At 42.7% G+C, this 26,910-nt stretch overlaps 1 protein-coding gene across 2 annotated transcripts in view; it reads right to left on the reverse strand.

Moving 5' to 3' along the window:
* The window catches only part of OXSR1 (oxidative stress responsive kinase 1), a 94,767-nt gene that overhangs the window by 41,496 nt on the left and 26,361 nt on the right, over positions 1-26,910 (reverse strand). For both annotated transcript variants that reach the window (XM_054390233.1, XM_054390234.1), the window contains exons 3-4: positions 23,835-23,943; positions 9,983-10,124 (exon numbers count right to left, since the gene is read on the reverse strand). In XM_054390233.1, coding sequence (XP_054246208.1) covers positions 9,983-10,124; positions 23,835-23,943 — 251 coding nt within the window. The remainder of the gene's footprint in view (positions 1-9,982; positions 10,125-23,834; positions 23,944-26,910) is intronic.

A 26,910-nucleotide genomic window follows, 5' to 3' on the forward strand; every position in this document is an offset into this window, starting at 1 on the left:
GAATAACTCAAAATATTTATACTGAATGCAACCAATTCCTGGAGCTGACATTGTTCTGAGTAATGTGTAAAGTACTTGCAGACCAGTATCTCTACACACAGTTAAGTATGAAGCAATCTGTGGCATTCTACACCAAATGAGAACTATTCTTTCTACTACTGAGTGTTACTCTCCCATGCCACCTCATCCTTTCATCTTGTAAGCCAACATATAAAAGTTGGCTGTATGCAAGAGCTTTACCATGAGACAGATGTTGCAAAACAGAAACTAGACTGGAAGAGTATAAGCAGAGTAGTATTTTTACCTCCTCAAACCTCAGCATGTTCAGTACAACACAGAAGCACCCAAGACAACTGTATTAGCTGTACACGAGCATGTTCCCTGTTCCTGCCTAGAAAAACTCTCTGAAACGTTCTCATGTCACAGGGTAGAGTTTTAAGCCACAAACTCTTGGAAGAGATGCAGTTACTCCCTGTTACAATGCTGTACTTAACTCTGCAGAGCTGGACTCAGGAACATCTCCCAAAGCTTGAAGGTCTTCCAACAGCAGAGAGCTGGCAAAGCAGCTTCCATACTCCTCTCTCCAGCCTCCCCGCTGAGGCAGGCATAAAGCAGGGGGAAGAGAGGGCCAAGTCCACAGCTTGCTTCATCCCTGCTCATCCACAGCCCTCTCAGCAGGCCCTTGAGGCCACTGGCAGCCGGGACCAGCAGCAGCAGCCAGGCTGCTATAAATTACAGCAGGGGATCAGCCCAGTGACATGCTTTATTGCTCAGGATCAGGGAAGCACAGCAACTGCTTCTACCCTCTTCCCTGAGCTGCTCTGCCAGCTGCTGGGCCATGGTGAAAGATGAGGTCTTCACACAGATGCTAAATGCCAGCAGCACAAGGCAACTCATGATTTACTCCAAGCCTCAAACGATAGAGGCATTTTTAAAGCCCAAGCTTCATGGGGGTTAGGTCAGCAGGAATATTTAAGAGCTCTTTAACTGCCATTTTAATGCCTAGAGAAAGTTAGATGAATAATCCAATGTTATCAGGAATTTTAAAAGTTCTTTTTGGTTGTTTCAAGCAGTATAAAGCCAGGCTTTGAAAGGCAGAAGGGACTGACAGGCTGGCTTTGCAGAGAGGCATGTAGACTGTCAGCTTCCAACAAGACAAACCATACGAGTACATCCAGTACTTGTTTTCTACATGCCCAACCCTTAACATCCAGCAGATCACACTCAGTGCAGTGAGGGAGACCTCCTGGGAGAGGTAACTGCATTCATTTTCCTGGCAGAGGCAAATAGAAACTCTCCTAACTGGTACAGGATAAATGAATCTCCATAGTACTTTATTTTAGCTAAAACATAAAACATCTTTCAGAGGATCCATGATGCACTTACTAGGTTCAATTCCTCCTGATTTGTTGTCCTCCAATACCACAGAAATGGACTGCTGCTTTAAGCAGAGGGTTTGGGGTCCAAGAAACCATGACTCAAATTTGATTCATTTTAGGCTAAGTCACTCTGTCAGTTCAGACAAGGGACAGCTCACCAAAGAATGCTGTAGGAGATCCTCCCAGAATTCACTCTGTCATCTTAGTTATCTGAATAGCTCCAGGGGCTGGCGAGATGCTGAGGCAGAACAGAACAGTTGCAGAGCTTGGGCTAACTCAGTGCAGGTCCCCACCAGGAAGCGAGGCAGCAAGCAGTGTGTCACAGCACCCAGGTGTTCCTGTCTGCCACACCGCCACCCTTACCACGGCGCCTGCCACTTCCCTTTATCTCGGCAAATTATGTCCAGCTTAAGCTTTTTGTTCCTCTGCCAACTTCGCCTATGAGAGTTGTGTGCTCTCATTAATTCCTTCTCTTCACACATGTTTACGAGCCTAACAATGGTTAAAGGCTCCCTTCAGCTGGTGTGGCTCAGTGATAGGTGCTGTCTGCCTTGGACTTCACCTCCCATCCGTCACCGTGTCTCCAGCCCAGCATCGGTGCTCATGTAACCACAACTGCACATCATGTGGGCAAAGTCAGATATGAGGAAGATGTTTCAGATAAAGAAGAAACAAATAAGGAACAGGTTTCTCTGAGAAACACTGCCCTGGAAGTGTTCATGGCCAGGTTAGATGGAGATTTGAACAACCTGGTCCAGCAGAAAGTGTCGCTGCCCATGGCAGAGGGTTGGAACTAGATGATCTTTGAGAACCCTTCCAACTCCAACCATTCTATTCTATGATTCTATTGTATCCTGAAGTGCTCCAGCTAAAACCAAATTCTTAGAAAAAAAAAACACCCACCACCCCCCGTTTTCAGATAGATCAGCTCCTTCAGCTGCACAAGACAGTGCTATGAACACTAGATCTAGCCCTATCTCCCAACACAGAAACAATCTAATCACACCAACCCTCACCAGCCCCACCTCCTCCTCCTACCACAGAGGCTGTTGCTTCACTTTCACCTCAATGCATGCAGTAGCAGCTCATGGCAAGGAAGATTTGACAAGCAGCTAGGGTTTCTGACAAGCTTCAGCTCTTGCAGTCAGTGCAAGAGAAGCTATGTCTCTAACCTCATACACTAAAGTATCCCCTATTCAGTCAGAACTTCAGTTTTCCTTCTTGTATCCCCTACAAGGAAAGAGCCATGTCCAGCAGGCTTTAAAAATGAAGTTTTCATATCACTAACAGCAGCTGAAAATGCATTAAGATTTATTGGACAAATTCATCTATTCAGCCCTTGCATTTCCTGATCCTATTTCCTAAGCACTGCAGTGGGGCTGAGGCACAAAGCTCCTTTAACAGCTGCTGCATGAAAAGCAACAGACAGCAAGCTGTGGAGTCACAAGGTCTGCCTCCTATCCCTGGAGACCTTGGTATTTTTGGGAGGCCCTGCCTTAGTCACTGGTAACAGAGGAAAATAGTCAAGTTAATGTGTCCTTATTTCAGAGTTTCACACAAGGAGGTGGCAATGCTTCATGTGGCAATACTAGTGACGCATGCCACCCATGCTGCAGTATCTTCTGCATGCTAGAACATGTTCCTAGTGTGCTCAGAAAGTGGAATTTCCCTCAAACTACTACATGCAGATTGTCCCACTTTGACTAGAAGATGGATTAGGTAGCAGAACAAACAAGATCTTGTGATTCACACATCTCCCTACCTTGACGTGGCAGGGTCAGTCGACATGATGGAGAGATGAAAGTTCGTCCCAATAAACAATCAACTTGGGTCAAATAAGGCCCAAAAATTTTGATGTAAGGCAGCTCAAAAAGTTGTTTCCAGAAGGCAGTAAGCACCCCTGATCTGTAGAAGCAGTATGCATATCTACAGACACACGAGGTTCAAGGCATCCCCCTACACAGCCAAGAGACATCCATATCTACAAAGCCACCCACAGCTCTCGCTCAGCAATGTTTGCAACATGGCACAGCAGGAGAAATTCAAGACAACCAGGGCTCACAAGAGACTTGAGAGCTCAACTTCCTTCTCCAAAATCTAAAACAGCACAGTTTTAAGCATGGCCTGTATAAAAAGAAGATCTTATTTCCTCTAGCTAGTTCTATAAAATGGAGAGAGCAGTTCTAAAATCTGATATCTGTACACTGGAAACAGTCCTCTTGGCACTCCCAGTCTAACTTGGTGATGCTTTCCAGGCTGCTGTGAAATGATAGACTTCTCTGGCAATTCCCCATTTGTTGTCTTAAACACGTGTGAGATTTGCCTCACTTCTGTTTTTTGAAAGCATTAAGCTTTGTGTGTTAAAAGTTTTATAAGAACTCTGCAGGAAAGGACAATTTGATCTAGTAAACATGCAAAACCCAAAAAAATTATGATGCAGTCTTGCAAAATTTTCAAGTGTGTTTAGTACATCATCACAAATTTAGCAAGTGACCTTTTTCTCATGCTTTAGCATAAGACATGAATGAAAAGACTGCAGAGGTCTGAAGAGATGCTTAAGGCACATCCACACTTGCAGATTTTAGGACCTATGAAGGCCAGAAAATCTGTTGCATTACAACATTCAAAGCCATCTTTTTGAAGTGAGTCATTCACTTGATGCCTCACAGCAGAAAGGATGAGCACCAGGGATTTAAACAGTTATTCTCCTGCTGGAAACACATCACAAGAGCCTATACTGGCTGATCTAGTACTAGTAATCTACACCAGTAACATAAGAAAGACATCAGACAGTCATTGTACATGCATGTGGCTAGCACCTGGTTTCTTCAAAGTCAAAAGCTAGGAGTCTGTTGCATTTTCACCTGATACAATTAGTGCTGCAGACTGTGAATGAAGATTATTCCTCCTGGAAACATCAATTCCAAATACTCCTGACAACTCAAGAATTGCTAGAAGCTGTATTAATTGAGTGTGCAACTCAGTCATAGACCACTGACCAAAACCTGTCATTGCTGTTGAACCTTTCAGAGATCACTCTGACCTCTGTCTCCTGCTTTCCATGGTGTTTTTCCTACTTCTCATTCCCATGCAACAAATGGGGAAAAAACCAACCTAAAACCTCACCTCCCTTTTAATGTGGTGCATAGTAGTTGTACCAAAAGGTTGGTTTTCCCTTAGACTAAACCAGTTACTTTGAGTACTAGAACACCCAGTGACAAAGTCGAGAGGCAGCAAATGGGTCTGAGGAGAAGGACACAGGACAGACTTGAATGCTACAGTCATGCCCCAAGTGCTTGGCTTCAGGCACTACCCTCTGAGTCCCTGCATGCACCCTTGTAAGGCACAGAGCTCCTGAGGGCTGGGGCACTGACCATAGCCTGAGCCACTGCAGGCCCCAGCACTCCTGGGCTTTCAACAGCAGCAGAGCTGCAACTGCTGGGCTTCAGGCCTCAGAACGTAGATAGTTTTTACCCACTTTGAGGGAAACTCTCCACAGGAGCTATTTTTTCTGGCTGGCTGTGGATCTGGGATTTACATCTGGTTCATATTTTCCACAGGGAAACTTTGCTTTTTTAAACAATGAATTTCTGGATGATGCAGTAGAAGAAACACCCACCAGCAAAAGATGCTTGTTCACCAAACCACCACAATACATCCCAATACAACTGCCACTTACAAAGAGTGGGCATATGGTGGTCATTGTGCCCTTGGCACTGCACAGCAAGGTGCTTATTTGAGGGAACAAACTGCTCAGTACAGTCTAGAGAAGCATCTTTTCTTCCTTCCCACTGAGACACCCAATAGTAACATTTTTATTATTCTGGCTACTGAGATGTTCACAAATTAAAGCTTTAAAATTTGTATTATTTGTATATGTAATTACCAATTACCTCTAAAGGTCATTTCTGCCCCTCCAGACAGAGAAGAGACCAGCATGAACTTCTCTGAATGTAAAAATCCACTTCTCATAGCTGGGCAATAGCTAGATTTCAAATTACTAGTATCCTGACTTAAAAATCAAACTGATAATTAGAGATCAAGGGTTCCCCATCCCATTACCCAACCCTCAATCTTCCCCTTCCAAACTTCAGTTTCAAAACATGCTCCCCAAAACAAGGTTACAGCACGATGGAGAGGAGGGCTGTGAACCTCTCCTCAGTACTGCTACAGGAAAGTAGAGTCAGTCATCAAAATCATCAGAAGCATACTGGAATCCAGTTTAACCACAACACCTGCCAGCATGGCTTATCAATGCATTAATCAGCTTCATGCAAGTTAAGCTTGAATCCTGAAGGACAGCTGAGTTCTGCCCAAAATACATCTATCAGCTCCTTCACTTTAAATCCAAAACTGACTACTGCAGGAACATTACTACGAAACCTCCTCCACAAGTATTGGTGAGGTGTATTGGGCTCACACACTGCCATCCTTCTTTCAGAAACTTTTTCTCATTATACGTAGAAGAGGCAGACAAATTTTGATCCTGTATCAAAGCCATCCTAAGGTTAAAAAAAAAAAAAAAAAAAGGAAAAAGGCAAGTATATCTGACAAAGCCACAGCAAGAATCTTGTTTCCAGGGTCTCTTCAAAGCAACATTCAAATAGCTACCACTGCACCCTGCTGCCCCACATTCACTAAATTGATTTTTAAAAAGACACCAAAACACTCCAAAGCATTCTGTATGGGCACAAGCTGCTCTAACTTTGTGTATCAAATCTACTGCTGCACCTCTGACCCCTTAAGAAGTAGAGCAACAAACAAATTAATAGCTGGATTGCTGCCATGCCAACATTTCAAGTGCATGCAACCCTAAACCACTTCCTCAGCTTTTTTGTTTCCACCAAGCAGCCTGCAAGTATCCTATTTATTGTGCTGCGATGGGAGAATCCGATTATATTTGAGCAGCATATCATTTCACCTGGCCTAACTGAAATATTCAGTTACACAACAGCTAATCATGAAGAGAAGATCAGCTCAGAGATAAAAATAGGGAGAAAGACAGAGAGACCTTGTAACAGTTAATCAGCATGATTCATTTGTCAGGCTGCCATAAAGAGCACCACCTGAAAAAGCCTTGAACTTCCCTCCTCCAAGTCTTTTTAAGCTACAACACCTCATGCGTTGGTTTTGCTTTAGTTCTATTTATGTCATTCATCAATCTCCAAATACACAGAGGAATCAGAGTCCAAATGTGGAAGAGGTGCAACATACCTTGTGTGTCACCCAGACAAGATTAGCCCAGGAGTGACCCCTCACAGCACGTCAGTCTTGCTCGACTTCCATTAAGAAAAAAGAAGCATCTGATTCCTGCAAGACAGCTTCATCTGAAGGTTGCTGAGCCTGGCCCTCTGTCCTCAGCACACTGGCTGGTGCCCAGGTATTTAACTCACTTGACATGAGTCAGATCAGTGGGATTGCAAACTCTCATTGGGATCACCAGGTTACACAGAAAACCCCACCGGGGATGGCAGCAGCTGGCACAGGAGAGACAGCCTGGGACAGGCATATGGCAAGGAAGACAAAGAGCTGCCAACTGCAAGATACTAGAGGCAGTGGTGATCTTGGAGCAATCATTTGCAATCATTACCTTGGTATAGAGCATGTCATGAAAATAAAACTGATTCTGTCTTCCTCTTTGTCCTTCCCACAAGGCCTCAGACTCTGTTCCCAACAGCCTTTCCAAAACAAATGCAAAAACATTACTTTGGACAACGTGGGAGACTTAAGCATTTGTTGAACAATGGCATTTGTTCAAGTCTTGGCCTTGGTCTAGTTCTTAATTAGGAAAGAAAAAAAATAGGAAAAAAAAATTATAATTTAAGCCTTCACTATATATATGGCATTCTGATCTTCACCAGATAACACTGTCAGGCTACCCTCCTGTCCAAAGCAGGGATTTACAGTTGCGGGTGAAGCCAGCTCCCCAAATCTTAATCGGAAGTGGCATTAAGTTCAGGCAGGCTTAGGCACAGCAAGATTCAGCAGAGGCAGAATTTCATTAGGCCAGTCTTCCATGTGGTAACTTAATTTACTCATTTAAGATGATGCATAATTTAAAAGCATCAAGCAGCTCTACCATCAGACATATATTCTCTGATCTCACTCATGATTTACAGCAGTAAAAAGATGTCCCTGCTGCAGGTCAACAATGCCCACAAAATTACATTTGGGTTCAGATATTAATCCTTTGGGTTTTGCCCACCAGCCTGGTTGTTCCACATCAGATGTGCTAATTACATGAGTTTCACCCATACTGCATTTCCAACTTGATCATTTCCTCCTAGGTGTAATACAAATGGAGTTGCCTGGTTTGGGTTGGTTTTCCCAGGTCTAACCAAAGCCCTTGGATTTTGACTCTCCACAGATGGCTTTGTTTTGGGTTGAAGTTCACACCAACTGCAGCTGCCCCATGTTGCAGACACTATATTCAGCAGTTCAGCCATCACCTGATGCAGTTTCCTTTAGAGCCAGATACTTTAAGATGACCCACGGGACCAAAGTTCAGTTATTTTAAACACTTCTCAGAGGATCTCTGGCATAAGTGCAAGATTTCCACCTGCCTTTCCCATCAGGCATGACCAGTATTATGACCCCTTGCATTGAGCAAAATGGGAAGACCATACAGCTACTCCTATTTATGAGGAAAGGTCCAACTGCACTATACTTCTAAACTGGATTTTTTAGCAGCATACAGACATCTGGAGAAGATACAAGACAGCACAATGAACTCCATTAAGGAAACATTCTTCGTCCCTCAAAGGCATGTAAGCTTGCTTCCTGCCAACACCTGACAACCCATCCTTTGCATCACAGGTAGGAAAGTACACAACTTTCCCTTCTGTACCACGACTATTACCACTTCCCCACATTTCCCAGACCACCATGCCCCAACACCACAAGGCAACCCAAATACTTTTTTTTTCCTGATAAAATATCACAGAATTGCTGGAGCAGCCTCAAACACAGGGATGCAACATATGCAGAGTAGCTGAAGCACAACCACCACCTCAAGCTGCAGCAATGACACTGCTTTGATTTCTCTTCTGAAGTCCCCTAAATAATGGCAAAATGCAGATTTGGTTCAGTCCACTTCCAAATGATTCAATATGAACCATACTTCATTCAGACCAAGCAGTTTGAGCTTTGTGAGCGTTGTATTTTGTTGAGTGCAGTGAAAGCCACCACACCTCAATTACTAGTTTTGCTCTTTCACTACAGCACAAACGGAGATCCACTTCTCTTTCAGAAAGCACTACATGCCATCTTCAGAAAAACTGAAATTTGCCAAGTGACTGCTGCTTTAACCTGTGTATTTGGGTTCATTAGCCCAGAAGATGAACTAAATCAGACAAGCAAATCAACTGGAAGTCACAGGTGAACATGGTTTTATCAGTTACTTATGTCAAAGGTGACAAATTACCGTGAACTCAGCAAGTAAGTTGGACTATGATTTTACTCTGAATTCCCAGAGCTGCCTTAAGTCTTATCTCTTAAAAAAAGCTAAGCGCCAGCTGTGAAATCAAAACTGTCTTCAATGAAGACAGCCATTCATGTTGCATCAGAATTTTAATGGAGATTGGAAACCAAAATTTGAGCCTTCTTTCAATGAAAAGAATTCCAGCAGAACTGTTTCTGGTGCTTTCTTTCTTTTTACCTCAAAACAATCTACAAAAGCTGGTCAGTTTGACTAAAATCTGAAATAAACACTTCTTGGATTTTCTAACTGAAGTAACACTTTGGCAACAAAAATCACCTCTTCTTGTGCAGCTCCAGCACAGCAGCAACGATGCTTATAATGGCATTGTACCAGAAGAGAGCCAAGCTCACCAAACTCCCAAGAAAGAAGAGGCTGTTGTTCCCAGCAGCAGCCTGTGGCTGGGATGATGTATATCGCCCACAAGTAGCATATTCTATTTTCAGCATATATTTAGGATTGCAAGTCTCATTCTTTTTAATGGCAGAACATACTGACTTAGTATCCTATTTTCCTGAGCCACACTGCACCTTGACACCAGGGGAAAGGAAAACATGATTTTAAAGTATCTCCCAAACAACAGAGCAGCACAGAATCCCACGTTTCAGTACTCTAAATCACAGGCCATTAGTTACAGGGGTTTGCCTACAGAAGTTTTTTCCACTGATTTTTGTTTCCATCTTTTTACCCAAATTAAAATTTCATGATGTTGATCTTGCAGCTAGCCTTACCAAAAAAATATGAAAGAGCAAGGCTTGAAGGGTTCTTTATTCAGTTGCTCAACATTTCTTAGGCAGTGCTCTGGGTGATTTGTAACTCTGCAACAAAAAACATAGCTGAAGTTTTCCAGCTTGAACAACCACACTTTACAGCTGGATGCTGATGTTTGGAAAGGGATTTTCTTTTTCAGAGCTTTCAATACCTCAAAGTTCACTCAAACTTGGCCTAGAAATAGTAGTTCCTAAAGCAGCAGCCACTATGTAAGTGTTTGAATTCTGAGGTTTGATTAAGCTCTTCCCTTTACTCTCCTCCTTCTGTGTCCTCACAGTTGTTTGTGGGATGTGCTCATTTGCTGTTTTCCTGCAATGTATTTCAGGACAATGGTGAGAAAAAAAATGAAAAATACCTGTGGATTTGCCCGTTTTTGTGCAGGTAGTCCAGCCCTTCCAGCACCTCCTTAAGGATTGTAGCTATACAGGGTTCATCCAGGACACCAGTTTTGTGTTCTCCTTTGGCCACAATGTGTTTTATAATATCCAAAACAGAGCCTAGAGAAAAGAGTTAAACACATTAGTTTAAACTGGAAGAACTGCTTCACAGCTAAGCATGCTTTATAATCCCTTAATACACAAGTCCAAGGAATTCATTGGGAGGAGAAGTAATGATCAGGATCAAAGCCAGGAGCTGAAGCCTTTGCTGCAGGAAAGCAGAGGCAAAGACATGAGCCCTACTGGGATGGAGATGCTCCAAATGGGCTGTAAAATCCCTGTGATCACAAGTAACTAAGAACTTACTTCAACAAGCCAAAATGTAACATGAACATACACTGGACTCTTGGAAGGTTTTTAGGCAGATACCAATGCTACAGTTGGTTGAGTACTGGAGAAGCAAGAGGGGAAATGGAAAAAGCAGGGAGCTGCCAGGACTCAAAAGCCGAAGGCAACAATCTTGATAAAATTAGATTCTTTTTCAGCTCTTACAAACTTCATGCAGAGCAACAGCAGGAAAAATCCAATACACTAAAGGATGATACTGCCCTAACAGAAAAAAGTGGAAATAATTAAAGAGAACAAATGAGGCCAAGTTCTGACAATAAGTCACTTCATCACTGTGTACAAAACTGGAATAAGCTTAGATCCTTCCCTAGAAACATCATGCTTAGTCTCTCTCCCAAGCATGGTGTGAATTACATCATGTTGCATGACAAACCACCTCTCTGAATTGCACTTGGAATCAATGACTAGTAACATGCCTCTTGAGCAAGGTCCTGTTTTCATGATCTGTGTGGTACTGTCTTCTATACATTTGCATCTGGACTGAAGACAGGCATCTCAGAATTGTGTTATTATTGCTCCTGTATGGGAAATCTAAGCTGGTTTTCCAAGCCTGTGCTCCTCAGCCCCCTCAAACTTGGTTTTCAATAGTTTATTGACTGGATATTCAGCTAGTCAGACTTTTACAGCTAATGAGCAGGAGCACAGAGCATGGTCAGCAGCAGGGGGAAGTTCTTGAATAAGAAAAGCAGGCACAACCACAAAGCACCAGTTCCAGCTCTGTCTTTCAACAGTAACCTTACAGGGAAAGAACATCTCAGTACAAACTCATGTAATTTGGAACTGCTAAGAGTTTAGAAAACTTCATTCTCTATAACTCATTATAAAAAAGAAAACCCACACAAACCCACACATTTTTTGTAACTGAAAACCAGTACTTTCATTAAATTTGGTGAGGAGAGAAATTAAAGTCCATCTTGTGAATTCTTGAAACAAGCAGAAAAATACAATAGAGGTTTGGGATGGGTTTTTTTGGTTGGTTGGTTGAGGGGATTTTTTTTTTTTTCCCCCTTTTCATCTTTCAGGTTCAGGTTGTCAAAAAACCCTTTCCCATTCAAAATTTATTTTGTTAACTATCTTTTTTTTTTTAATTTCTAGACCAAAACAATAGTGCAGATAGGCTTTTGCCTAGCAAAGTATTTTACTTCTGCATTCTCACATGAAAGCAAAGAGGCTGCAAGGTTTGAATACGAACACCACGTGTTGTGCTTATTTTGCACAATTCAAACTGCACAGGAAACAATTACATGGGTGTACAGTGCCCCTTACTTTGTGAGAAATGGTATGTGCTGAGTTCACTTAACAGCATGCTACAGTCTGGACAGACACTATTGCCCACTCTGGTCAACTGCACACTGTCCCACTGGCACCAGCCTTCATGTTGTACACCAAGCCACCTCTACTGAACCCACCAAAAAATAAACTGAGAGAAAAATAAGCTGTTTGGCTGGCAGTGAGCATAAGGTCTGAAGAGATGGCCTTCAGAGCAAGTGGAAGAGGAAGGTAAGAAGGAGAGAAGGAGGGAGAATGTATTTGTGAATGGGGAGGAACCCCCTCTCCCTTCAGCAAGTTCCCTGTCTGTCCTGAATGACACCTCCAATTTCCTATTCCCAAAAGTCCTTAGCTTGGTTCAAGGTATTTGCAAAAGGCATCATCCTAACTTAGTTGATACTATCAAAATAGGAAAACAAATTCAAAGGGAAAATAAAAAATTGTATAAGTGAAGCTGAGCAACAACCTGCCTGCACTTTATAAAAGCACTTCATAAAAGCAGTGTTCAACCTTCCATTACCCTACCCAAGCACAGGAACACTCATCTTTGGTGAGTTCTGACATGGGTCTTGGTTAGCCAAAAGTTTCACCCAGACAAAGCTCACACTGATTTGACATGCATCAGACTTTCTGCAAGGGAGTAAGATTATCTTTACTGAGGGAAACTGTAAAACCCCAATGCCAGAGTATGCTCTCCTTCACTGAAATCTCATCTTCGGGTTCTAGTGCCTGAGAAAAGGACCCTGTGTTGCACCATCAGGACTCATCTGGAGTTCATCCGGTCACGTACTCATACCTAAAAAAGTATGCGCTTACAAACCTCAATCCTTCTAATTTTGGACAAAAATTTTTGTGACACCTAAGAAAAAAAAAAAGGAAAAAACCACCAAAAAAAACCTCAACTTCCACTGTTCAGGTTTTTCCTCTCAAATGTGTCTTTATCTGGAGAAGAAACTGTCTCGTTTCAAAAGTCCAGTGAAAATATGTGGTTCTTCACGTACTCATTTTGTCCTCTTTCCACCCACAACTCTGTTAGCAGACTTTGTTCACAAACATTTTTCTTCTCCTGCAAAGGGCTCAGGGAACATGAGGAGGCAGATCACATGGTGCTCAAATTCATTTGGTCAAAAATCCTGTATTTAGCCAAATTAGAGGCTTTATTTAACCCAGAAAAGGGGGTGGGGGATTAGGCAGACAAGAGGGCAGGCAGAGAGCCAGCCTCCCTTGTGAAAGGGCTAATTCACACCCTTACTCTATCTGCTCCCAGCCCAGCCTGCCACTTTCTAGGCACTATTTTTAAAAATCACTATCACAGCAGAGGAATTTGCTAGTCTTCTACAGAAAGCACAGCAGAAAGGCTATCAAAACGCTTAATTCATGAAAATGCAGAAAAGCCCCACCCTTCAGGCTGAAAAAAGCATTGTTTGGGCCATGCCCACTTTGACTGCACAGGGGAAGAAAGTTTTGCTACTGGCACCACAGCACAACAAAAGTTATGATTCTTCCACCTCACAGATCAGTACGTTTGAGAGCTGGTACTGACTCCTGACTCGACTAAAGCACCAGAGAATAGGAAGAACAAAGCCAAGTCGCAATTTCCATGCACTGCTCCATCCCACCTCCAATATCTTCTGGCATTCCAGCTCAGGAGGATTGACATGAAGCAACTGAACATCCACACCCCCAAGCAGAGACCCACAGCTAGGAAGCTACTTTGAAAGCAGAGTCAGGGGAGTTTTCTGCTGAGGAAAATGCTTTCTTCTAGAAGACAGAGATGGGATTTAGCATCAGTCTGATCAATTCAGTGCAGAGTTGTTTGCAGGGTTCTCAGGCATGTGACACTTACTGAAGTAAGCTCTCCACTGCCTTCAGAGGTAGACAAATATTCTCACACCAGCTGCATTACAAACAGATTAGTAGATCAGACCCCTATCCTTCGCCTAAGAGAAAAAAATTACCATTTTGAACAAAGAGGCCTATTCCCAATCCAACTGCTAGAAATTAACTGGAAACTAATTCAGCTGAACTGGAACCAAGATCCCATCCACACAACAGCATGTGCTTTACAAGCCAATCACACTGTTTCAAAACACCAGCATGATTCCAGATACTCCCAATTTCTGAGCCAGCTTCCAAATCAGTTCAAGTGTAACTGGGGAAGTGGGAATACATCTGAACATAGCTGGAGCTCTGCTTCAATGGAGCTTCAGGAGGGATTTGTGCTCCATATGCAAACTGTTCAATCCCACTGTGCAAAACAAAAGTCTCCCATAATCTAGTGGCCAGAGGAGATTCACACTGGAAATAAGGCACCCAGCTCTGTATCAGAAAACGGTTACAAGACTTAGAAGAACAAAATAAAAAAACAAACACACATCCCTTACAATGTCTTTTTATCAGAAAAAAAAATATCTTTGACTCTTCCTTAGAACAAAACTATTTTAGATAATGCTGTGAAGTATTCAGGTGTGTTATACATAGCACTAGGTTTGATAACAACAGTTCCCTCAGGATTATTCTCAGTAGAAATGCACAAGTAGATGCTACAGATGCACAGAACAGGAGTGTCAGCCTGAAGTGAGACAAATTTTGACTGAGGCTGACTGAGAAGCTCTTCCAAGCCCAGAAGGAAAACCATATCAGGAAAAGACAAAACAAGACAGAAAGAACCAGAACTGGAGCCCAAATGTAAATATAAATAATGCTGTCATTAATAAGGAAATGTAAAGAAATCTGGTGAGGAACAACTGATCTCAAAATCTAAAGGAGCACAAAAAGCAGAAGACATTTAGAGATTGATGTGGAAAATAGGTGACTATAAACAACTCCTGCCCATCAAATATACACTGTGCAGCACACCAACAGGAAGCCTATGAGATATTGTGCAATTGGATAAAGCATTTAGCATTATCTATCATTCATCACTGCAGTGTCTCAGGATATTCTGACAGCAATCCCAAACCATGTTACACCTACTTAGTAAAGCACAACTTCTTGGTGCAACTTGTTCAGTAACTGCAAGTCAAGTGGTTTTTCTGCTGAAACTCACAAGCTTCTTAGTCTGCTCTCAAAGTTACTAATGCAGTAACTCCTAATGACAGGGGAAGTCACCAGAAACTAGCTGCACATAGATCTACCCTCACCTGATAAAACCCAACCTGTAAGTACTGCAGGTCAAAGACAACCACACAGTGAGAGACTTCTTCTGGAGTCCTTATTACTCACAAACAGTTCTGCAGCAGACTTATGTCTGTCTGCACAAACAGAACAGACATCTCCTTGCTTCCTGCACTGCCTCCCAGGAGTGAAAAACAGGAAGCCCCACGGTTGGCCTTGTGCATATTGACATGGTTAGAGAAGAGCCAGTCAGGCATGAATTGATCCCTAGAAGTCAGTTCTAACTTTCCAGAAGCACACATATCAGCAATATAGGAGCAATAAATTATAGAATCTCAGAATGGTGTGGGTTGGAAGAGACCTTAAAGATCATCTAGTTAAAACACCCCTGCCACGGGCAGGAACACTTTCCACTAGAACAGGTGGCTCAGAGTTCCAGGCAGCCCGGCTTTGACCATTTCCCAAGGATCAGGCATCCACAGCTTCTCTGGCCAACTTGTTCCAGTGTCTCACTACGTCCATACTAAAGAATTTTGCCCTTATATCTAATATAAATCTACTCTCTTCCACTTTAAAGCTATTACCACCTGTACTATGAAAATACAAGAAATCCATGAGCAAACCAGTATTTTGAATTTGTAAACGAGGAACATTCAGATTTTGTATACTGACATCAGGCAGACTATTTGGAATGGAATGTCCTCAAACCTATCAAATGCAGTCATAGAATCACAGAAACATTCAGGGTAGTAAAGACCCTCAGGATCACCATGTCCAACCCAGAACCCTACTCTCTACAAGGTTTACCCCTAAACCACATCCCCAAGCAGCACATCCCAACGACCTTTAAACACATCCAGGGTTGGTGACTCAACCCCATCCCTGGGCAGCACATTCCAATGCCTGATCACTCTTGTTTTCCTAATTTCCACTCTAAACCTATCCAGCTGCAGCTTGAAGCCATTTCCTCTTGTTCTATCACTACCTACCTGTGACAAGAAACCAGCACCAGCCTCTCTACAACATCCTTTCAGGTAGCTGAAGATAGAAATGAGGTCTACCCTCAGCTTCCTCTTTTTCAAACTAAACAGCTGCTCTAAACAGCTCCTTCAGCTGCTCTTCTAAGATTTATTCTCCAAAGACCTTTTCTTGCACCCCAAACACACTCAGTAAAGCTGTCTCCTTCAACACCCTGTACATACTATGTGCTACTCCAGTGTTTTCTTTGGCAGCAAAATGAGATTAAAGACTTCCATGGTTCAGCACCTTCCTGTTGTGCCAATGCATCTGCTTACGAAGCCATACTGTAAGTGAGGTCACTGAACTAATTGGTAATCCAGTCTTCCAGGCAGGGTAGAGACCAAGCAGCCAGGAACTTCTTAAACCAGCTTTGCTGCTGAAGAAAACTTTTGTGTAATCGCAGCCTTGGGGCAAGGAGTCCTAATTGTTCCACGGATTCACTTTCAACAGCCAGCAGGGGCAAACACCACCACCTCCTGTTCCAAACCCAGAGCGCATTTCTTTGACCTCACCTACATGGGGCACTCCTAATGGCATGTAGGAAGCCAGCTCCTCCTGCTCCTCCTCAGGAGAGGAAGAAAGTATCCATGTGACAGTCATCAGCCACACTGTTTAATGCTTTGGTGCATGGGGCTGAAGCAGAGAAAGATACAAAAGGCTGAGCAGAGAAGAGAGCTTGTTTAGAAGATTACAGATAAATGTAGGGCTATTATGGTGAGAGTTTTACATGCCCCCAGAGGCATCAACAGCAGAGCTAGTTGCTGTGGGAACCACATCTTAAATGTTATCCTACAACCTAAGTTACAGGATAAAGATACAGGGTAAGTTAAATGCAAAGAAAATTCCTCCTTTAAATTTGTCTGGCAAGCAGAACAAGAAAATTTAATACTCTAATTTCCAACCAAAAATAAGTAACTTTCTAAAAAGTCAGGTAACAATACCTGCATTGATTTGCCATTTAGAGGCTTGGCATAAATAGGCTGGAAAACAGTGCTGGGGATCACTGCACAATTTTGAGAACAGTGCTGGGGATCACTGCACAATTTTGAGAATCAAGATCTGCCCCAAACCTAGAGGACACTGATACTGAGCATACTGCATCTTTGAAAACAAGAAGTTGGCAGGATTCACTGCTGTTTCTAAGGCATCTCAGCAGAAGCCAGCAGTTTCCGTGAGCCTGATTGTCATCAGAGCCAAGAATTGAATCTGCATCTTGTCAGCCTCTGACAAAAAGGGGAAGAAAATGCAAAAGATGAAGAAACAGCTGTTTGCATTCAGCACTTCTGGGGCAGAGGAACACAGACACAGCAAGAGTATTGAAGGAAAGAACAAGTTATATACAAAGGAAAAGACATCTAAGTAGATTGCTGGGGTTTCTGGGTTTGAAGTTTCTTCTTAATCCTGGTTAAACACCTCAGCACAGAGGGAGAGCTAAGGAAATTTCCACTTCTTGCCTCCTTCCCTCTAGAACATTTCCATAGATAGGTAAGAAAGACTGAGGCAGGGGGCAAGGTAATACAACACAGGGAGCAAAACAGTCCATTGCAGTTGAGACTGGCACGCTCATAGGAGAAAACCTGACAACTATTTTTCATTCTTTCCCTATTGCAAGTAGGTGTGGCAATGTATCTACACCACGTTCTGCAATCACATGCAGTCCCTACTACCTCCTGCTTCTAACTTAACCCATCCTTAATTATTGGAAATTCTGTCTCTACAAACAAAATTAAAAGCCCTCCAGATGGACCCCTAACAAAACAATTCAACAGCAACAAGGATTTCAGAGAACCTGTGGCTTACGCTTTGATCATAACTCGCTGCTGGAATTAGGAGTGGCCAGATCAGAGATTAACATGGCAGAATTAGAACACCATGTCCCATCTCCCTGCTGGAGACCTAAAATCTGCCATACCCCTCTTTGGGTCTGGCTGGCTGAAAGCTCACCAAACACTTCATCAGATAACCAAAGGTTGAAGTAAGAGGTTGATTAGATAATCTTAAAAAAAACTTCTGGAAAATAAAAGGTTTAACTATTTCATTGCAGTAATCTTCTTAGTAGATTTAATTAGGAGCCTTCAAGAAGGCAGAAAATCTGAAAGTCCTATCTGGAAATGTTTCAATATTTAAAGGATCTACACAGTTTTAAAATATTTTGAGATCTCATCTGCTGTAAGCTAGGACAGCAAAAATGTTGAATGATGTAGCAAGCCACTGAGGATGACTGTTTCATACAGGCAACTGCTCTGTAGAGTTAGTGACAGCCTTGGGTCATCTGAAATGAGAGCTCTTGTTAAAACCAGCAAGAATTTAGAGGAGCAGACAGGTCACAATCAAAAAAAGGCACATGAACAGAAGTACAGCTGCTCCTCTTCCTTCTAAAAAGCCATGGGAGTTAGAGAGCAGGACTAGGCTTTAGATGGCTTTAAAAAGGCATGAGTAAAATTCACAACAGGGGAATGCCAGCAAGGCAAAGAGGAGGTCAAGAGTTGTCTAGAAATAGCCATCAGAGTTTAGTTTGGAGTAACATTGGACCAAATGCCAGGGTGCCAAGTTGACATCGCTAAGCTTAGATCCCTCAAAACAGTTTCATCCTTGGAGGAAAGGGTCTGAAATTTGTACTGAAGGGAACAGCAGCTACTTTGCGAACTGGACTCAGGCACACATCACCAGATCTGAAAGAGGGTGTCAGTAACTGGACACACTGGCTCCTCTTGTCACTACCACCCCGTTATCACAGCCACATTTCTGCCATCAGCAACAACTATGCTCTGCATCTGCTTCAGTGTCAAATCTGCATGCTCAAACTGCTTTCAGCAGTAACTTCAGCCAGCCTGGCTGACTTGGCTCTGATGCAGGTTAGCAGTTTCACATGCTACTCCCCAAAAGCTCATCAATGCATTACCTCCTTGCTGCTGATGACTTTAAGAGATGGAAAATGGGATCTTCCACCACATTACTTGCAAAGCAGAGACAAATAATTCAGTTTCAGTGATAAATGTCAGTCAGGGAATTAAACTACCTTTAAGTGTACCAGCTGGCTGCTCAGAAGAGCACAATGCTGTTATTAGACAGTAACACTTCATGGATTTGGAATATTTTCCCTTAGAGACATTTCTAAAATACTTGCATATGTGACTAGGTTAAGATTTCAACAAAATGACTGCAGCCAGAAAATAAATTAAATTGCACTTACAACAATAGGCTTGCATTACATACTGGTCTGTCTTGCAGGCAGTAGGGTCAGTGTAATTAGGCTTAAATTAAAACTAGTTTCAGCCTGAAAACACTTGCCAGCATAGACTGATACTAGTGGAAGAAAAGCAATATGATTCTGAACTTTTACCCAGAAGAAATTCTCAGATATAAAAGCTACAATCAGGATACAAAATGAACATCAAAACAGATTTCCTGTATGCTTCCTGAGAATTACAAATCTCAGTCCATGCTCTCCAGATGGGAAAAACCTCATGAAGAAAAAACTTCTTTACTTTGGGGATGACAAAGCCCTGAACAGGCTGCCCAGAGAAGCTGTGGAGTCTCCTTCTCTGTAGAATTCCAAAACTACCTGGATGCCATCCTGTGCAACTTGCTATGAATGACCCTGCTTCAGCTGCAGGGGTGGACTAGATGATTCCCAGAGGTCCCTTCCAACCCCCACCATTCTGTGATTGTGTGATTAACTGGATGGAATGGAAGAGTTAGCCTGCACCCTGGCTGGTTTTGCTTTGTGTTGCTTTGGGGAGGTGTTTGTTGTGTGGGGTTTTTTTGCTGTTGTTTTGTTGGGTTGTTGTTTTTTTTGTTTGATTTTTTTTCTTCCTTTCTAGCTTATAAAAACAGCCCAAAGATTTTTCCTTTTCAGAAATTCACAACATTATTTTTCCCCCTGGACAACAGATGAGCATGAAAGTAGCCACTTTATTACCAATCAAAAGTAAACTGCAAGGAATGAGAAGCAGTTTTTAAAGTGTCTCTTGTTACATAAATCACTCAGCCCAAAACCAACTGGAAATAGTCTCATTAAAAGTGAATGAAAAAGCTCTTTGGTCAGAAGGCTTCAATACACAAGTTTCTTCCCCCATCCTCAAGATTGTCCTGTGGAATTTGCCTGCAAAATCTCAAATGAGATTTCTGAAGTACAGCCATGAAAAAAGTATAAAACAAAAGCAGCTGAAAACTACCTCTCAAGGTACCCTCCTGCATAAAAAGTAGTGACAGGTCATTCTCAAAGTCTTTCCATTTCAGCAATTTCCCTAGCCCCCAGACTTACGTGATAAAATTTAACACTCACAGAAATGTTGGAGAGGTTACACTGCCACTAGTCAGTCTTTTATTGTGTGACCCTAGTCTTCAACATTTGCAGCAGAGTAAGCAGTAGTCAGATTTCATAGCACTACTTTACTGGAAGTACCTCACTTGATGCCAGAGCTGCACAAGGATCAATTATCAGACCCTATAACACAGAAGCCCATTCAAAGTGAAGCAGGTCATCATTCACACCACCCAGAGGCTCATTCTCAAGCAATGATTATTTTTCCAGAGTTTTCCAGTGTGGTCTTTACATTTACAGTGTCTTAATGATTCAAAGATGGTCCATAAAGACTGATTCTTTTTCCCCCCCCCAGCATTACATAGAAAAAGTGAGGACAAAGAGAACATTTGGAGGTTCAAGGATAAGCCTAATCCTGACTTGGTTCTGACAGAAAATGACTGTGAAAATGCTAGCTAAAGCAGCTGTGCAGTTTCTTCGAAGGGGTTGTGTAATCTGCTAGAAAAAGCCAAGGACATTGCTGCTGCCTCTCCTGTACCCCTGAAATGACATTTCCTCATGCTGTGGAAATCTTCCCACAGATACACTTTTTATACACAGAGCAAAACGACTTGCACTAAGCTGGTAGGGATTCTTTTCCACACACAAACAGCCCTCGTATCTTTAACGAGCTGTTACCTCCAAGAAAAGAGAGGGTATTGCTTCATGACACATAAGCCATTAAAAACCTTTTAAGGCAGACTTAAGTTGGCATGAAATTTGATTGCCCCCAAGAGAACTGCTAAAATTCTTTACAGATGATCTTCAAAGATGCATGTCTTATGGTCATTCCTGAGTTCTTGTGGAAAAAGCCAACAGGTTTAGCCTGGTTTTTCCACATCATCTTCTGGCATTTCCATACCTCAGTATAAAACCAAGAATGAAGGCACGAAATGGTTTGTTCAGTTTTGGTTTTGGGGTTTTGTTTTGGTTTTAAGGTAAGAAAACAGGGTGGTAGGTTTTTTTCAGCTTTCAATTCCTTTTCACTAGGGTGCCAGGAAAATCAAATCTCTTCCTGAAGAGAAGCTTAAGATTTAGCAACAGTCCTGTGTCAGCATCCAGATCTTAATTCCATTTCTTGTCTCAAATGTATCTTAAAACAGGGATCCTGGAAAAAATTATGACATCAAATAGAGTATTACTGATAAGAGGTTTTCAAATTCCCTTGCTCAAAAAAAAAAAAGTGTCTCCAGTGTCTGAGAGAATAAATCCAGGAAGAGGAAGTTTCCCTGGCATGCATTAACTAAGCTGTAATTTTAAATTGCTCTGAGTATTCCCAGTTGTTTTGTCAAGTAGAACAAGTGGGTAAAGCACTCCAAGCTGAGGACTGCCATTAGACAAATCAAGCTGCATCCACACTGACGTTCTCCCTTTTTAAAGCCATACACTGACACTGTAGGAATAGCTCTGCAAAAAATTGAGGTAATTTAATGTTCCTCACAAGGGCAACCAACAAGTAAAGGAGTTAAAAATCCACAGAATACTTGGTTACCAAGTAAGCCTTCAGCCCCATGCAGGCCTCCAAGCAGCAACTGAGGAAAAGGTCAATGAACCACCCTTGCAAGAGAAACTGCAATGCTCACAAATCCAGTGGAAAAGGCTGGGCTCTGTGGAGGTTGCTGCACATTTCTGCAGTTCAAAACCTTAGCTTGGGCTTACAGAGACAAATGAAGGACTTTTGTTAACATGATCTAAGCAGCACCATTTCAGATCCATCACTTCACAGCAAGGTTTCCTTCCTACAAATTTAGGATAGTTTCATCTACTAGAAAATTGACATGTTCCCCTCCTCATGTCTGAAGTCATATGCTCCAGTTTTCAAATACTCAAGTGAGTCATTCAGCAAACACCTACAGAATAACCCCATGAAATACTATCAAATATACAAAATAGAAGGAGGAGAAAAAAAATAGCACAGTCATGTAGTGAAGTGTTACTACTGATGCATACAACGTGAGAAGCTATTTCTGAGCTGAATGGGTTGAGGTTAAATAGTGTTATTCAAATATTTATTTGAAATAGTAATATTTACCCAGCTTCTTGAGCTAGAAGACAGGGATGGGGAACAGAAGAAACCTCCCCATAATCCAAGAAGATGGTCAGCAACATGCTGCACCCTTTAAGCACACACAAGTCTATGGGGCCAGATGGGATCCATACCAAAGGGTATGGAGAGCACTGGCAGAGCTGCTCACCAAGCTACTTTCCCTCATTTACCAGCAGTTTTGGCTAAAAGGGAAGGTCCCAGATGACTGAAGGTTAGCAAAAGTGATGCTAATCTACAAGAAGAGCTGGAAGGAGGAAAACAAGTCTGTCTGACCACTGTGCTAGAGAAAGTCATGGAGCAAATCATCCTAAGTGCTATTATGCAGCACATAAAGGACAACCAGGCAACCAGGCCCATTCAGCACAGTTTTATGAAGGGAGGTCCTGCTTGACTAACCTGATCTCCTCCTTTGACAAGGTGACCTGCTTATTGGATGAGGGCAAGGCTGTAGATGTTTTCTGCCTAGACATTAAAGCCCTTGGTATCATTTCTCACAGCATTCTCCTGGAGAAACTGGCTGCTCATGGCTTGGACAGGCTTACATCTCACTAGGTAAGAAGAATGGCTGGATGGCCAAGTCCAACGAGTGGTGGTGAATGAAGATAAACCCAGTTGGTGGCCAGTCACAAGTGGTACTCCCTAGGCCTCACTATTTGATTAAGGTACTAAACAGAACTGGCCCAATGATCTGGACAAGGCGATTAAGGGCAACCTCAGTAAGTTTGCAGACAATACCAAGTTGCATGACAGTGTTTATCTGCTTGAGGGTAGGAAGGCTCTGCAAAGGGATCTTGACAGGCTGGATTCATGGGTTGAGACCAGTGGAATGTGATTCAACAAAGCCAAGTGCCAGGTCCTGCACTTCAGTCACAACTACCCCAGGCAAAGCTACAGGCTTGGGACAGAGTGGCTGGAAAGCTGCCCAGCAGAAAAGGACCTGGGGGTGCTGGTTGACGGCCAACTGAACATGAGCCAGTGTGCATGCCCAGCAGGCCACCAGTACCAGGCTTGTATCAGCAATAGTGTGGCCAGCAACACTAGGAAACTGATCATCCCCCTGTATTCAGCACCGGTAAGGCTTCACCTGGAATACTGTGTTCAGTTTTGGGCTCCTTGCTCCAAGGACATTGAAGTGTTGGGAGAGGGTCCAAAGGACAACAAAGCTGGTACTGGATCTACAGCACAAGTCTTATGAGGAACATCTGAGGGAACTGGGGTTGTTCAGCCTGAAGACAAGGAAGGTGAGGGAAAACCTTCTCAGTCTCAAACTCCCTGAAAGGAAGCTTATGCCAAAGCAACAAATAAGAGGAGTGGCCTCAAATTATGCCAGGAGAGGTTTAGATTGGACATTAGGAAAAATTTCTTCATCAAATTGGTTGTTAAGCCCTGAAGCAGGCTGCCAAGGAAAGTGGTAGAGTCACCATCCCTGAAAGTATTCAAAAGACATGTACATGTGGTGCTTAGTGACATAGTTTAGTGGTGGACTTGGCATTGTTAGGCTTATGGTTGGACTCAATGATCTTACAGGTTTTTCCAACCTAAACAATTCTATGATACATCTTAACTGACAAGTGGCAAGCTTTGGAGGTAAACAAGGGAAAGGGTATTACAGGAAGGTAGTTTTCTACACTGCCTTTTAGGGTAAAGAAATATGACCACTCACCTCCACTAAGTAACTTCATCACCAGCCAAAGCTCATCTTTCACCACGAACGACGTGTAGTAAGATACAATGTTGGGGTGATGGCACTGACTCATGGCTTGAATTTCTTTCTGCAGAAGAAAATAAAGCATTAGCAGTTGGACTCAGTGATTATTATTCTCTTGGCAGAGAGGTTATCTTCCTGAAGAGACAATGTTCAAAGAGGATGCGAATACAAAGAATATCTTGAAGCTAAACAGAGAACATCCAGAAATACTCTTAACACTCAGCCCACATCATACTAGGGCCCAAAGGCATTTTAGGGTGCTCTTCCTGTCTGTCCAGAAGAAAGGAAAGGTTGACAAGACCTTGTTGGCAAAGGTAAAAGTGGTCATAACTAAAACACTTCCCTGCAGCTAGAACTGAGTATTCCCAAAAATTCACACCAGTTTGTTATTGAAGTTGTTCATGCTGACTCCTGCTTTCAGTGAGACAGTACACAACAGATGCTTAATCTGTTCAAGACTATCATTTGGACAAGAAAAGGAAATATTTGCCTATGGGTAAAAAAAGGCCTCTTAGTCTTAACACTTCTTCCCAGCAAGAAAGCAGATGGCTCAGCTCAGTCAGGTTGAAGGCACAAAGGACAGCTCTATCTTTTGTCATGCTGGAAGAAGAGGAAAATCAGTTTGAGATTGGAAAGTCATTAGCTACTACAGATGGAGTATGGTATGAAATATGCTCAGATACTAAATCGTTTGAGTTTTAACTGTGCTTACTCTTAGGTCTGGTTATGGGTTAAGGGTTGAAGGTTTCCAGGTTATGGAGGAAACAGCAGCACAGAAAGCACTGATTGATCTTTCATCGTGCAAGCACAAGTCACCAGAAAGCCTTGCAGTTTGACTGCCCATAGATAAAAACCATGCATCAAGCCAAGCCTGGCACTTGCTACACCCAACTGGGCCTTTGTGCTTCAGCTAAGCCCCACAGCCTGTCAAACTGTACCCTCCAGCACCGTCCACATCAAAATCATCCCCTCCTATCTTCAGCTTCTGCTCTCAACTAAGGCATTCCTTCATCAAACATATGGATGCCACTTTTCAAAGATTTAATCCCTGTGCACTGTCAGGCCCCTGACACAGACTCAGCCAAGTACCATAATCACAACCACATAGCAAAGGAAGAAAGCAAGGGCCCTCCACATCCAGATCCTCTTCCCCCTCTAAAGCACAAGATCTCTGTGGTAACACAGTGCAAGAGAAAGCACTGAGAAGGACTGACCTATGCCTAAGGACACCCCATGGATGCAAGACATTCTCCTGCTCATGTACAAAGCACTGCTTGTGACAGTATAGAGTAAAAGCACATTGCTTCCCCCTTGGCAAGGGCTTAGCTGGCAATCACTTCTACAAAGGAACATGCTAATGTTGATTCATCCATTTCAATACTGCCTTTCAGGGAGTAGGTGCTTTTGAGGAAACAAACACAAGTGGTTCCTCCTTCTGGTTCTCCAGAAGAGGCACCAACTTTCCAGGAAACACCAATAAGCAGACTTAAAGAAGAAGTCCAAACAGGAAAGGGTATTTGAAGAGTAGAGAGTAGGCTATTCATCTACATGTAGCATACTCCTTCACTAAAAAACACCCTGTGAAAACAAATACAGCCTGAAACAATATCCCCTGCTTACTCTGACAGCTCCAGCTCTCTTCCTTGCAAATATTCACTTGTACCAAGCTATTATTCAAAAAGGAAATAAATCAGCACCTTTGGAGTTTTCCAATGCTTTCTAGTTAAGTTTCTTGACAATGCAGGAAAACCCCTTGACAGACAAAGCTGGCAAACAAAATGTTCTTTTTATTTCCCTCAATCAAATTCCTACCAGGGGATGGATGGGAACTGAGGCCCTGGAGAACACAGGTCAGACTCAGTGACTGGTTTGTACCCCGTCACACTCCAGCTCATGGAGAAGCTCTGAGCCGCTGCAGTCTGTAAATATCAGTGCAAGCCTTGATTCACACAACCATTCTAAAGCTGAGCTCAGAGCTTTGAACTCATTTGGTTACCCTAGGACCATGTGGGACTTTCTTAGAGCACTAAAGTGAGCCTGTAGTTAAGAGATCATAAACCTGACCTGTCCCTGGAATTCCCATTCAGCCTGAAGTTTTACATTAACTCTGTTGGCTGTCTTCCTCCCCTCCCCCTTTACATGCCTAACTTCTCTCTGACAATCAAATAAACCACATACATGCAAACAGCACCAAAGGAAACACAGATGGAAAAAAGCAAGCAGGACTCTAACTGGTTAATCATCCCCCATCAGTTTGCCCCAAATGAACCTTTCTCAGAAATGATCTAAAGGAGCTGTTTTTCTCTTTTCTTAGCTAGAACACTCAAAATATTTTGAACCAGCTCCCTGGGAGACCAAGAAAGTAGCACAAGAAATACACACAAACATTGCATTATACATATATATATATGTGTGTGTGTCATATATAAGTGTATCCCACTGGGATTCAGGAGACAGTGAGGCGAAGTCTGGACCAAGTTTACTTAAGAGCCTAGACCTGGATCAGACCTTTGCTATTTGAGCAGCTCTGTACTACAGCATTTTGCAGGCATTCCCTAATGCTTAGTTACTATTTTATGCTCCAAGAATTTCCTCCCTCGCTCATTACCACAGTCTGCTCCCAGGGCTGCAAAGCACAGCTTCAAAAAAATAGCTCATGTCTGCCTGTCATATGCTTTGGTGCACAAAGAGGGAAACCAAATAATCACTAACCTGATCTCTGCAATTAAACACCTCCGTCAGCTAGGGGAACTGTAACACAGGCAGATTAAACCATTCCTCAGAGTGTAGCACAGCTCTGAATAATTAATTGCATGACAGCCCATGATTTACAGTGGTTCTACACTATTAGCAGTAGGAGCAAGCAGCAGTCAGGCACACCTTCCTTCTCATCCACAGACCATAACTCCATTTTCAGCAGTTTCCTAGGCTAGCCTCATACTGGCTCCATCAAAGTTTTGCTGTTCTTCATTCCCATAGAAAGTGCCAACATCCTGGAGGCTCAACACATACTGTTCTAAGTGATCATGGT

Source organism: Indicator indicator, chromosome 20, assembly GCF_027791375.1.
Source record: "Indicator indicator isolate 239-I01 chromosome 20, UM_Iind_1.1, whole genome shotgun sequence".
In the NCBI taxonomy this organism is placed as follows: Eukaryota; Metazoa; Chordata; class Aves; order Piciformes; family Indicatoridae; genus Indicator; species Indicator indicator.